At 47.2% G+C, this 14,444-nt stretch overlaps 1 protein-coding gene across 2 annotated transcripts in view; it reads left to right on the forward strand.

The window, feature by feature from the left end:
• LIMK2 (LIM domain kinase 2) overlaps positions 1-14,444 on the forward strand; it is a 66,915-nt gene that overhangs the window by 23,383 nt on the left and 29,088 nt on the right. The window contains exon 1 of one of the 2 annotated variants that reach the window (XM_003258100.3): positions 11,885-12,343. The exons of the other annotated variant lie outside the window; for it this stretch is intronic. Coding sequence (XP_003258148.2) covers positions 12,291-12,343 — 53 coding nt within the window. The 5' untranslated portion in view covers positions 11,885-12,290. Of the gene's footprint in view, positions 1-11,884; positions 12,344-14,444 lie in introns of those variants that run through there. 2 annotated transcript variants of the gene reach the window in all.

Consider the following 14,444-nt stretch of genomic DNA (forward strand, 5'->3'; position numbering starts at 1 on the left):
ATTTCAATTCCAATCGTAAGTTTGTTTTGTTTCATTTTGTTTTCTTAAATTTTATGTTTGAAAGATGGCATTAACTAAAGATACACACTCGGTATAGAGTGGAAAAAATGGAATACTTGCATAGTATCTTTTACTTATAGGTGATTTATGATGGGGAGTGGGGTGGATAGGTTGGCAGTTCCCTCAAGAACTTGGAAATGAAGTTTGTCCTCTGTGAGTTGAATTAATTAGATCCACAAGTAATGAGAGCAGTATTGTGTTGTAGTTAAGAGCACACGCTAGAACCACATTGCTTGGTTTCAAATCCTGGTTCTGCCATTTATTATCTGTGTATTTTGGGCAAGTTACTTGCCCTTTGTGTGCTTCATTTTTCTCATCAAGAAAATGGAGAGGCCAGGCGTAGTGGCTCATGCCTATAATCCCAGCACTTTGGGAGGCCGAGGTGGGCAGATCACCTGAGGTCAGAAGTTCAAGACCAGCCTGGCCAACATGGTGAAACCCTGTCTCTACAAAAATACAAAAATTAGCCAGGCATGATGGCGGGTGCCTGTAATCCCAGTTACCCAGGAGCCTGAGGCGGGAGAAACACTTGAACCTGGAAGGCGGAGGTTGTAGTGAGCCAGGATTGCACCACTGCACTCCAGCCTGGGTGACAAGAGCTAGACTCGGTCTAAAAAAAAAAAAAGAAACTGGAGATACAGGCCGGGTACAGGGCTTACACCTATAATATCAGCACTTTGGGAGGCCTAGGCGGGGGGATTGCTTGAACTCAGGAGTTTCAAGATCAGTCTGGGTAACAGAGCAAGACCTCATCCCCACAAAAAATCAAAAATTTAGCCAGGCATGGTGGCTCATGCCTGTGGTCCCAGCTACTCAGGAGGCTGAGGCGAGAGGATCGCTTGAGCCCAGAAGGTTGAGGCTGCAGTGAACCATGACTGCACCACTACATGCCAGCCTGGATGACAGAGCAAGACCCTATCTCAAAAAAAAAAAAAAGAAAGAAAGAAACGAGCCAGGCGCGTTTGCTCACGCCTGTAATCCCAGCACTTTGGGAGGCTGAGGCAGGCGGATCACTTGAGGTCAGGAGATCAAGACTAGCCTGACCAACATGGTGAAACCCCATCTCAACTGAAAATACAAAAATTAGCCAGGCATGGTGGCATGCTCCTGTAGTCCCAGCTACTCACTTGGAGGCTGAGGCACGAGAATCGCTTGAACCCAGGAGGCGGAGGTTGCAGTGGGCCAACATCGTGTCACTGCACTCCAGCCTGGGAGACAGAGCGAGACTCTGTCTCAATAAATAAATAAACTAAACTAAACTAAACTATAAACTAAACTAAGCTAAACTAAACTAGATAAACTAAGATAAACTAAGATAAGATAAAATAAAATAAAATAAAATAATATGGAGGCCGGCAGGCACAGTGGCTCACACATGTAATCCCAGCACTTTGGGAGGCCGAGGCAGGCAGATCACAAGGTCAGGAGATCGAGACCATCCTGGCTAACACAGTGAAACCCCATCTGTACTAAAAATACAAAAAATTAGCCAGGCATGATGGCAGGCACCTGTAGTCCCTGCTACTCGGGAGGCTGAGGCAGGAGAATGGCATGAACCCGGGAGGCGGAGCTTGCAGTGAGCTGAGATCGCACCACTGCACTCCAGCCTGGGCAACAGAGCGAGACTCTGTCTCAAAAAAAAAAAAAAAAAAAAAAAAAATGGAGGTTGGGCGCGGTGACTCATGCCTGTAATCCCAGTACTTTGGGAGGCCGAGGCGGGTGGATCACCTGAGGTCAGGAGTTCCAGACCAGCCTGGCCAACATGGTGAAACCTTGTCTCTACTAAAATTACAAAAATTAGCCAGGCGCGGCGGCAGGCACCTGTAATCCCAGCTACTTAGGAGACTAAGGCAGGAGAATAGCTTGAACCTGGGAGGTGGAGGTTGCAGTGTGCTGAGATCATGCCACTGCACTCCAGTAGAGTGAGATTCCGTCTCAAAAAAAAAAAAAAGAAGAAATGGAGATACAAACTTACTACCTACCTCCTTACAACCTACCCTCACAGTATTACTGTAAATAAAAGTGTGTGTAGCACTGGGAACACTATTCACAGAGCACTCATGAATGTTTGCCCTTTGTTATTAGTTACAAGAGAGGCAAAAGTCTGCCAGGGCTGAATAATACATGTGAATTGGTGATTGTCGCACATATCTAAAGAAGTAGTTATTTTTTTCAATTAAAACTTAGTTTAAAAACCAATATAAGGCCGAGCACAGTGGCTCACACCTGTAATCCCAGCACTTTGGGAGGCCGAGGTGGGCAGATCATTTGAGGTCAGGAGTTCGAGACTAGCCTGGCCAACATGGTGAAACCCTGTCTCTACTAAAAAAAAAAAAAGTACAAAAATTAGCCAGGTGTGGTGACAGGTCCCTGTAATCCCAGCTACTTGGGAGGCTGAGGCAGGAGAATTGCTTGAACCCAGGAGGTGGAAGTTGTAGTGAGCCGAGTTTGCGCCACTGCACTTCAGCCTGGGCGACACAGGGAGACACTGTCTCAAAAAAAAAAAAAAAAACCAGTATAATAAATAAGTGGCCAGCAATGAAACAGAAAGTGAAAAGTTAGTGAAGCAAAACTAGTACTGTATTCAGATAAAGATGCTGAATCTAGATTTGGTCACCAGGATAGGGTCCTTTGTGGCAAGCAGGGCTAGTTTGGCTGACTCACCACTGCCAGGATGAAATTTCTTTCAGTGGCTACTCATTTCCCTTTATTTTAAGTCCATGCTCACAGAGCAACCTTCTGATGCCTAATTCAGCTTCCTGGGATTCTTAATAACAGGAAGGGACTGGAAGTAGTACCTGTATAGGGGATATGGGTGTTCTGATTTTAATAGTCAATTCATAAGTATACAGAGGGTTTGATAAATGGTTAGGTCAGAACCATCACAGAATGTCTGCACCTCTTTGGACATTAGGAAGGTCAAAAACCCGAAAGGCCAAAAGCTAGGCCTAGATTAGGGTCATTCACCAATAAAACATCAGCCTTGAAGAGTTCTCTGGGTGGTCCACCAGTCAACCTTCCCTTGATCACACCTCCTTCCTCGTTGCCTCTTTAAGCACTGACCTGTAATGGGTATGGAATTTTTTGCTCACCTAACTCCTTCCTTTTACAGAGGAAGAAATTGAAGCCCAGAGAGATTTAATGGCTTGTCTAAGATCACACAGCAGATTTTCTGTTAACCAGGGTGATTTTTCAGGTGTTCCCTGCCAGACGAGGGCTTTTTTCCTTGAATTGCCTAGAGATTTCTTGAGATATCCAAATCATTTTTCCCAGTGCAGCCTGGAGAAGGATGTCCATGTCAATGCAGCATTTGTTACTCAATGTTAGACATTCAATTTTCTAATTAGTATCATGGAGCAACAATGGATGATTATCTATAAGGGGTTACAATTCCATGCTTATGTGCTTACAGCCCATATGGACAAATATCAGCTGTTAAAATGACAAGGCAGTAGAGATGTGGCCCCAGGACAAAGGCATACTCTCTGCTGTTAGTGAACACTAGTTGGCCAGCAAATTTCACATGGGCATATACACGGCCAACCGTAGACTTTAGGCATTTATACCCATTCAAAGAGCCAAACTGGCAACTAAAGATCAGCATTCTCTTTGGCGTTTCAGCTTCGTGTTCTGTTAGGAATCACTGCTTGCTTAAATACCTCTGATAGCTCTTCACTGCCTGTAGGCAACTCTTTAGCCTAGCAGACTTGGTCTTTAGTGCTCTGCCCCTACTCTATTCCACCATCCTGGTCTCCTGTCTAATTGCTGCCCATATGTGCCGTGCACTAGAGCTTACAGACCTGCTCAGCGTTATGTGAGCATACCATACTCTTTATGCCTCAGTGCATTTGCACATGTTGTTCCTTCAGGCCAGAATGCCTCTTACTGCCTGGCAATCAGCCTATTAGAGTCTGCCAATACCATCCCGTCTTCTGTGGAGGAGCCCCCTGCCAAATCCACCCATACCTCTCCCCACCAATCAGAGACTTTTTCTCTTTGTTATTCTCTTCATACCTCAGTTATATCCATTTCAGTATTTGTTTATACATCTAGCATCACTCTTAGAGTATGAAATTCTCCAAGTGTGGAGCTGTATCTAGTTTGTCTTTGTATCCCAGAGCTTAGCAAAGTGCCTAGAATGTAGTGGGTGCTAAGAGTGTTTTCTGGGTCAGTGATGTATTTGTTGAATGACTCTTTGGACACTTGAATAAAGTCCATCCAGTATGCACCATTACCATCTCTTTACTCTACAGTATTCTTTTAGGCAAGAGCTTATCTTTTGAGGTGATAAGATAAGCTCAAACTCATGTAGACTAAGACCTCAGTCTGTAAATGTCATCCCTAAGTCTTAAACCATCAAAACCAGGGCCTCAAGGAATGGCATGCCTTCTGCAACTGTAGCAGCCTGCTGTGCTTATTTTGCCTTGTTTTTCATTTTTCCCCAGAAGGCTAGAGTCCCTTCTCCCATGGGCAGTGCTGGAAGTGTGCTAACAAATTCTTTCTCCATCCTCCTTACGATTACAAAAAAACCCCTCGGCACCTCATGCCAGACTTGAGTTAAGGTTGTTTTCTTTTGTGTGTCAGCTGTATTCTGGTCATGACTTCCTGATGATGCCCTATAGAGATTTTGCTGAGATCAGAGGGTGCTCCACTCCCATCAGTAGCACTGACTCTTGCAGAAGCACCGTTTCTGAAGTTGGCTAATGTCATCCCTCATGTTTGTTTGAAATTTGTTTCAGTTCCAGAGATAGCACTTTTCATGGAATGACGCTATCTTCTAGAATCACTTTTTTTTTTTTTCTTTTTGAGTTGGAGTCTCACTGTGTCGCCAGGCTGGAGTGCAGTGGCGCAATCTCAGCTCACTGCAATCTCCACCTCCCGGGTTCAAGTGGTTCCCGTGCCTCAGCTTCCCGAGGAGTTGTGACTACAGGCGCACACCCCCACTCCTGGCTAATTTTATGTGTTTTAGTGGAGACGGGGTTTCACCATGTTGGCCAGGATGGTCTTGATCTCCTGACCTTGTGATCTGCCTGCCTCAGCCTCCCAAAGTGCTGGGATTACAGGTGTGAGTCACCGCGCCTGGCCTAGAATCACCTTTTTATACCATAACGTGAGCACCACTGCCATGTCACCGAGGAAAGAGAGAGGCAGCTACTGTGGGGTTACAAATGGGTAAGAGTGGCACCAGGAAAGTGAAAGTCTCTACTTAGCCAAGGCTTAACAAAATGTCAATCACCAAACATTTATTTATTAAGCTACGTTCAGGATAAGAAGATGAACAAGCTATCTGTACATTCATTTTCTCGTTTGTAACAAGGTAATGATAGTGATCTATCCTGCCTGCCTCTGAGGGTTATTGTGAGAATAAAATGAAATCAAGTGGAAAAGCACTTAGGAAAAAGAAAAGCATTGGTTTTCAATTGTTAGTGTAGATCAGAAACACTGGGGCTTGTTTAAAATGCAGATTCTTAGCCCCAATCTCAGCGATTCTGATTCTGTATATCTGAAGTGGGGCTCAGGAATCTTGATTTTCAACAAGCTGACCAGAGGGTCCAATGCTGCTATTCCTTTAGTTACACTTTCAGAAATATTACTGTAAATCAAATGGCAAGAATAAAATAGTTATTTGAGGCAGTTTTAGTATGTTGGACCTGGAGTCCAAAGACTTGGGTCAAACTCCAGCTTTGTCAGTTCCTAGACCTGTGACCTTAAACAGCAACCTTCTCTGTGAACCTTTGTTCCCTCAGGAATGGCTCTGGTCACCTCCTGCCGTACTCCATTGATGACTCACCACATAAGGCTCCCTGGGAGTCCCCCAAACCTTTGCTCTCTTAACTCCTTCTATAGCCTCCTACATCTCCTGCAGGTGCTGTCTTCTCCTCCTTTTTCCAGGCCCTGCTCTGACACAGCATTCATTCTCCTCTGGGAAGGGTTCCTTCAATGTGTCTCCAAGCAAATCACACCCAGGAAGGACCCTGTGGCCATATCTTTCTATCACCAGATCAAACTACGTGAAGGCAGGCACTAGGTACTCTCAGTGCCCAGCATAGGCCTGGCCCATACCAGGTGTCCACAGATGCCTAGTAGAGAAACCTATGATTCAGGACCCCCATGATGAGCAACTACAGCACTAGAACAGTGATAATAACTGATGTTTATAATGCATCTTCAGTTTACAGAGGCCTTTTGTACTCATCATCTAGTTTAGTTCCTGCAACAACCTCTTGAGGAATATAGCACAGGCAGGGCAAGGGAAGCCCAGAGATGTTAAATAATTTATCCAAGTTTATGCTGCTGGGAAGGGCAGCACTGAAATTAAAAGAAAAGTTTTCTGAGCTCAAATCCCATGCCCTTTCCTCAATGTGAGCTCTAGCAAGGTATTCAGGAATCCTGCCTCTACAATTCAGAGCCTCAAATTGCTAGGTATGTTGAGTTCTTGTATCTGATTTTTCTAGATTTCCTGCCCACATTCTTACTGTCTGGATATCAGGAAAGAGTTTATCAAATGCCTGTGGAAATCCAAGATAAGGTCTCATGATGAGTAACCCAGTGAAAACATGAAGTCAAGTCTAACTAGTCACTACTATTTCACTACTGCTGACTCTTAATGATCAGCTCCTTTTCTAAGTGCTTACTGTCCACTTATTCCATCATCTGCCTAGAATTTATGTGAAGGAATCAAAGCAAAAGGATCATAAGGCTTACTTTTTCCAGTATCTTTTTCCTCCTTTTTGAAAACTGGGCCAGTTAGCTATCTCCATTTTTATTTCATGAATACATCCCCAGCGCCTGGTATATAGTAGATATGGAACATTATACTTTGGAAATATTGCACCCATTCTCCAGTTTCTCCAAAGTTACTAACAATGGTTCCATCACTGTGCCAACATATTTTCTTTTTTCAATATATTGGGAAATAATTCTCCCAGTCTGAAAATCTGAACACATTTCATGTGACTTGGTATCCTCATATGCCTTGGGCTTCCAATTCTCCATTCCTAGTTTCAAGTTCATGAACTATAAAACAAAGGATTAGACTAAATCTCTAAAGTTCTATCCAGATGCCAAATTCTTTTCTCTTTCTGTGATACCTCAGATAGATGCCAAATATTGTCTTTTACCTGGTGTTTGTGAACATGACATCACATTACAGGAGTAGCAGATCCTAAGCTCTCACTCTATAAAACATTGACTGTGGCCGGGCGCAGTGGCTCACGCCTGTAATCCCAGCACTTTGGGAGGCCGAGGCGGGCGGATCACGAGGTCAGGAGATCGAGACCATCCTGGCTAACACGGTGAAACCCCGTCTCTACTAAAAATACAAAAAATTAGCCGGGCGAGGTGGCAGGCGCCTGTAGTCTGAGGCTGAGGCAGGAGAATGGCGTGAACCCCGGGGGGCGGAGCCTGCAGTGAGCCGAGATCGCGCCACTGCACTCCAGCCTGGGTGAAAGACCGAGACTCCGTCTCAAAAAAAAAAAAAAAAAAAAAAAACATTGACTGAGTTCCATGAGCCAGGTACTGAAGTGGGCTTGTTCACATATGTTCTCATTTAATGCTTATAACCCTGTGAAGCTGGGAATTGCTGGGACATTTTATTTATTTATTTATTGAGACAGAATCTGGCTGTGTCACCTAGGCTGGAGTGCAATGGCACGATCTTGGCTCACCGCAACCTCCGCCTCCCGGGTTCAAGCGATTCTCTTGCCTCAGCCTCCCCGGTAGCTGGGATTACAGGCACACACCACCACACCCAGCTAATTTTGTATTTTTAGCAGAGATGGGGTTTCTCCATGTTGGCCAGGTTGGTCACGAACACTTGACCTCAAGTGATCTGCCTGCCTCAGCCTCCCAAAGTGCTGGGATTACAGGCGTGAGCCACCATGCCTGCCCGGGACCCTTGTTTTAGAAGGATGACTGCTGCTATAATGTAGAAAGTGATTTGGAAGAGGGGAGGGGTGGGGCATGAAAGATGGTTAGTAGATGGGGGTGGTAATTCTTACCTTTCAGGATTTGGAGGCTTCAGAGTCCTCAAAAATTCTCTTGCTTGATTGGAGTCCTGCCAGCCAGTAGAGGGCTTCACACAAACAGTTCCTTGGGTTTTGAATTGTTTGACCAGAGCTTTCTTCCAACAAAAGGTTGGGGTGATTCATTCACTTACCACACCTTGCCTGAACATTCACTTGGGGCTGCCGGTTATGAAGGCTATTGCTCTCCAGCCTGTCACAGACGCTTTGAAGACCTATGCCTCAGCTGGTTCTAAGGAGTCAGTTTGTTCGGCTCCGTGCCAGGTTTCCAATTTATGAAATGTGCTGGAGATTAACACCTCTCCTGCCATTTTATCCCTACTGTAACTGTCAGTCGAAGGATTCCTGCAGTTGCCTCTAGCAGCCATAACTGCTGAATCTTCTGCCAGCTGCTCTGAGGACCTAGAAGAGCAGTTTTCTATCCAGGACCAGTTTCCAAGGGTGGGAGGGTGAAATAAATCCTCCAGTGTGACATTTCATCTCCCAATGCCGGGTGGCTTGGGCCTTTTGAAGTTGGCTCTGAGGAACCACACACTTGGGTCTGAGCAGCCAGCAGCTTATCACATCTGGTGATCAATCCTTCAAAGGTTCCTCCTGAAGTCTGGATTTTTGGAGGTCAAATGGATTCCACCTGGGAGGGGCTTCTGCTTCAACTCAGGACATGGGGAGAAGGCTGTTCCTCTCCCAGGGGGAGGCAGTTTTCATGGCATTGAGATGTCCTCTCACTTATTCCCCACCCACCCACCAGTCCTTTGTAAGAGGAGTAGGGGGAGAGGAGAACGCCTGCAGCCTCCTGCTCACATTCCTAGACACCGACTCACTGAGCCCGCCGCCGCTGGAACAGCAGAGCTGTGTGAAATGTCAAGAGGAGTTATGCTCATGGGCTCCCTGGCCTCAGTCTCTCTGTGGCTTGCATATTCTTCCATTAGTACTGTGTTCATCACATGGAAATCAGAGGGTACAATTAAAAGATAATTTGCTAGTTCCAGACTTAATTTGGGGCCCCCTTCTTGCCTGATTGAATTACAGGGGAACATAATAGATTTTTGGTGAGAAATAGTTGGCTGTGTGGCTGGGAGAAAGATTGCTCCCAGCTCTCCAGCTGGGCAGCCCTTTCAGTATCCTGTATGTTATTTCCGCACTTCCAGCCCACCTCACCTCCTCTGTGGGCCTTATGTGTCCCCTAGGCCAGGATCCTGACCTCCTGCTCAAAAGTTTAAACTCAACTTGAGACCCAAGGAAAATAGAGAGCCCTCTGCAACCTCATAGGGGTGAAAAATGTCGATGCTGGGAGCTATTTAGAGACCTAACCAAGGCCCAGACAGAGACAGTGACTTGCTAAAGGCCACATAGCTAGCCCACAGTAGTTGTAACAATAGTCTTAATGATATTAACGGCTAACATTTATCAACCTTTAATGTGTCCCAGACTTTGTGCCAAGGGCTTACACGCAGTGCATTGTCGCATTCAAACCCAGACAGTCTGGCTCTGGGCCCAGGCTGAGCTTTGGTATAGCATGGTAGAACGTAGTCTATAATGTCTAGTCTGGGTTCAAATCCTGGCTTCACTTCTCACATTTACAGCTGAGTGACCTCAGGCAAGTGATTTAACCTCCCTGTACCTCAGTTGCTTTATCTGTAAAGAGAGAAATCACAGCACTGTGGAATAGTGTAGGTTAAAATTCATTCATACAAGTAGTGCTGCAAGCAATGCTTAATGCAGGGTGAGCACCTGTGCTTACTTCTTCTGGCTGCCTCTGGGGCTAGAGTGTGGTGTCTTTGTGGTATAGTTAGATAGATATGACTGAGCTCTGCACAAACGCCAAGAGCTGTTCATCACTATTAGAGGCAGTAAACAGAGTGGTTGAGCTCTGTGGTTCTAGAACAGAGGCCGGCAAACTATGGCCCATTTACTTATGGAAAGATTTTTTTCTTCTTTTTTTTTTTTTTGAGATTCAGTCTCAAAATTGAGACTGTCTTTTACCTGGTGTTTGTGAACATGACATCACATTACAGGAGTAGCAGATACTAAGCTCAAGATTGAGATTCAGCCGTTTTAATATGGCCTGTGATTGATTGATTTTTTTTGTTTTTTTTCTTTTTGAGACGGAGTTTCACTCTTGTTGCCCAGGCTGGAATGCAATGGCACCAACTCAGCTCACCGCAACCTCTGCCTCCTGGGTTCAAGCGATTCTCCTGTCTCAGCCTCTCGAGTAGCTGGGATTACAGGCGTGTGCCACCACGCCTGGCTAATTTTTGTATTTTTAGTAGAGACAGGGTTTCTCCATGTTGGTCAGGCTGGTCTCGAACTTCCAACCTCAGGTGATCTGCGTACCTCGGCCTTCCAAAGTGCTGGGATGACGTTTCCTCCTTTTACTGGTAATTTAAACATGATGGATAATAAATGGTAAGCACTTAACACAGGGCGTAGAACATATTAACTTCTCAATAAATGGTAGCTTCTTAACAGTATTCAAACCCATGTGCTCTTATCACATGCATTGTTGTCCCTGTGTCCAATTGGTGGAATGGGAAAAGGCTCCCTTGTAACCCCATCTACTATCTTTATCAGACTTTCCCGCCATGGTTCACAGTAAGAGATAGAAGCTGCAGGGTGACTTCTGGCTCTTTACAATGGTGAGAGGTGTGTGCCTGGTGAGGGAGAGCTGATGTCACTGCCCCAAATCCAATAGCGAGGTCTGAGTGTTCTGGTTTCCTCCAACAGCCTTGCTTTTTCCTTTACAATCCTGCAGGCAGGGAGACAAGGGCTTTCTACATGGTAGGCTCTGGTTTGGTCATTGTCACAACTGGGGGCTGTTCAGGTGGGCTCCCATTCCAGATACCTAGGCTTATCCATCCCTTTTGGCACCCCAGGCCTTCTTCTCCCTCATGCCCCATTTTTCAGTTTGAAAAGCATAGTTATCACTGGACAAGTAGAAGAAGCTCCACTGTCCACTGACGCCAGTGGATGGTGTTCTGCGTATGAACACTCAGTGAATAGTGAGTGAATGAGAGTAACCTGGGCTCCATCCTATTTGCAGAGGGCTTTGGAAAAGATTTTTCTCTTTGAAGAGCCAGAATGAAGCCTGGTAGTGGGAGAGCTCCAGCTCTAGAGGCACATGAGCCTAGATTTAAATCCCAGCCCTGCCACTGACTCCCTTTTTGACCTTGAGTGAGTTACCTAATCTCTCTGTACCTCACTTTTCTTGTCTGTAGCGTGGGAATAATTCCTGTCTCAGAGAAATAAAAGAGTGCATATAGTGTTTGCCACATGGAGACACATCAGGTATAGGTTAATACTCTGGGCCTTGTTTCCTTATTTGCAACACAGCCCTGTCCTGGAGTGGAAGTGGCACCTCCCATTGGTCAGCTCTTGAGTCTGTCCCCAGGCCAGGCAGAGGGAGGGAATGAATGGGAGCCCTAGTGCCAGGACAGAACAGATGTCAGCTCAGAGCTAGGATGGCTCTCTGGACCTGTCTCCCCTACCAGAGGTCCCCCCGTCTGGTGTGGCTCTTCTGGACCTGGCATCCTCTGCTTTTTTTTTTTTTTTTTTCACCTCCAAGCAGAATTACTGTCCTTTAGGCAGCTCCTCTGCTTGAGGACATCTGGGGCCAGATATGTTCACCCTCTAGCCTGCCTTGCCCTTCCCTGAGCTCAGGAAGGACGCTCAATCGGTCCCAGTTATTGTCTGCAGCGCCTGCCTGCAGCCTCGATCCAGCCCAGCTCCACCCCTTGCCTGCAAGGTCTGTTTCCTAACAGCTGCTCCAACCACACACCTCGGTTCTGCGGGAGCCCCTCCTCTTCCTCCCTCCCTCCCTCATTCAGGGGTGGGACTGAAGAAGAAGGCTAACTTGACAGCAGCGCCTCTTTCTTAGCTAGTCACCGGCCCCTGCTCAAGAATGCCAGTGTGTGTGTAGCCTCCGCAGAGAGGTCGTTTTCTCGGAGTCCAAAGGGGCCGCCTGAGCTTCTGAAAACTAGGGAGGAGCCATCCCAGCCATGAGCCCCTGTGGGAATCTGCTGGGGGCCAAGTGGCCTGGAGTCCTCAGGCTCCCCCAGCTGCTCCGGAGGGAGAGGTGAGCTCAGGGCAGCCTGCCTGCCGCCAGAGGTGCCAGGAGCCCCGGGCCTGTCATGGTGGCCATCTACAGCCAGCCTGAGGCAGTCACAGACGGATTTGCAGCTGAGCCTGTCTATCTGGTGTGGGAAGAAGATGGGGAGTTACTTGTCAGTCCCGGCTTACTTCACCTCCAGAGACCCATTTCGGTGAGTTGGTCTCCGAGTTCCCCTCTCCATCTCTCCTGGCCCCTGGTCCTGAGAGGAGGGTGGTCTCCCTAAATCTCCTTTTCACTTAGTCTTTTACCATCGGTTCTGCCAGGCAGAAGCCAGTAGAGGTTATACCCAAGGAGAATCAGCCTTGTGAGTTACCCCCATTATGTCCTGGAAGTGGTGAAGGGAGGAACTTTTTAGGGAGCTCCGGCTCCCCTTCCATCCCAGACAAACCTGAAGGAGCTTCCAAAAGATGCCACTGACCTGCCCATTCTAGGTGTTACTGCTTCCAGGGGGAATAGCACAAATAGAGTGCTGTTTCTAGCTCTCACATGTCTTACCTGCGGGCCATGCTGCCTGCCCAGGAATTTGCCCCAACAAGCAGGATGGGCAGGTTTTGCCAAACTGGAAACTAGCAAGTCCTGGGTGTGGGTAGCCTGGTACACAGTAGGCACCTTATAAACGTTTGTTCTCTTAATGGCAGGCACATTTGCCTCTGGCCTTGAAGGGCTTCTGAGCTCGCAGGTGAATGTAGTTGCTGGGGAAAGACCTGGGCAAGTGCTTCTAAGACTGGAGCAGTGGGCTTTAGAGTGCTCCTGAGCTGCTGGGCCAGCCCCCACACCTCCTCAGTCCCTAGCCCTAAGTACCTCCACGAGCCTCTCTCTGTGGGGCTTCTCAGAGGGAGATGTGGAAACTCTACCTCTGACCTGGCTTTCTTTGCTCATTGCCCCACTCCACCTCCCATAGAAACTCCCCAGGGAGTTTCTCACCCTCTGGGTCCCTTCTGAATGGAGCCATTCCAGGCTAGGGTGGGGCTTGTTTTCATTCTTTGGGAGCAGCCTGTTGTTCCAAAAAGGCTGCCTCCCCCTCACCAGTGGTCCTGGTCGACTTTTCCCTTCTGGCTTCTCTAAGCTAGGTCCAATGCCCAGATCTTGCTGCCGGGATACTAGTCAGGTGGCCAGGCCCTGGGCAGAAAAGCAGTGTACCATGTGGTTTTGTGGAATGACTGGACCCTGGTAGAGTGCTGGGAAGTGTCTGGACTGGGGGAAGGGGGAAGGGAACTGGTCCTCAATGCTGACTCTACCAAGCGCCCTGCTAGACACTTTATCCTTTAATCTCTCAACAGCCTAAAGAGATTATATATCCCCATTTTACAGATGAGGCAACCAGTTTCAACAAAGTTAACACACAGAGCCTCACTGGGCAGCTTTTTCTGTCTTCCTGACTTTCTCTCATCCTTCAGGGGGCTGCAGATTTGTTTTCTTCTCCTGGTGGAGAGGAAATTCTCAGGTTTGTTTTCCTCTCCTAGCAGAGAGTAGAAAAAGGGATAGTTTGCCTGACTTGTTGAAGGAATGTCTGAGATTGTTTTCTAAAGAGCCAATGGAAATTGATCTTGAGTTTAGGAGAAAGCTTTTACCATGCGGAATTAAGATGCCAAGTGTTGAAGTAGCCACATTTCAGGTCCTCCTTAATTTCTCTTAATCCTGGGAAGGCAGCTTAGGGGAAGGGTTGTTCCTTTAGGAGCCAGGAACTATACCCCTTTTACCCTTGGAGAGGCAGGGAAGCCAGGGAGGACACAACTTCTCAGGAAGAGGAGGAGCTAGAGCAGATAGTGAACTCTCAACCTGAACCTTTAAGGGCCAGACCACTAATGCCACCCAAGTCCACCTGCCGTTTGTCTTGTTCTGCCCCAGGCTTTCTGGAGAACCTGATCTTCTTGCCCCTACCCCCAAGCTCCGTTTGCCCAGCTAGAGTCTGGGGGGTACTGACTGACTTTCTGTAGACACTCTTCCCTCCCCCAAATAAGAGGCCACATTCCTGAAGTCACTTCTGAAGGGATAGCTGCCACGCAGGCCTCTTTCCCACCAGGGAGGGACCACCCAGACCCTCTGCTCTCCCAGGTATCCGTTACATCACTACCTGGTCAGAAAGCTGTTTCTGCAATTAGCCCCTCTCTCTTTTATTATAGGGTATCCTCAAGGGCTCCTCTTTGGGCCTCAGTTTTATCCTTGGCAGAAAGTAGAAGCTAGACTTCTTGGGCTCCTGAACAGGGTCCTTGCTGGATTCTGTGAAACAAATTCAGTCCTTGACCCTAGGC

The sequence above is a fragment of the Nomascus leucogenys genome, chromosome 7b, assembly GCF_006542625.1.
Source record: "Nomascus leucogenys isolate Asia chromosome 7b, Asia_NLE_v1, whole genome shotgun sequence".
Classification (NCBI taxonomy): Eukaryota; Metazoa; Chordata; class Mammalia; order Primates; family Hylobatidae; genus Nomascus; species Nomascus leucogenys.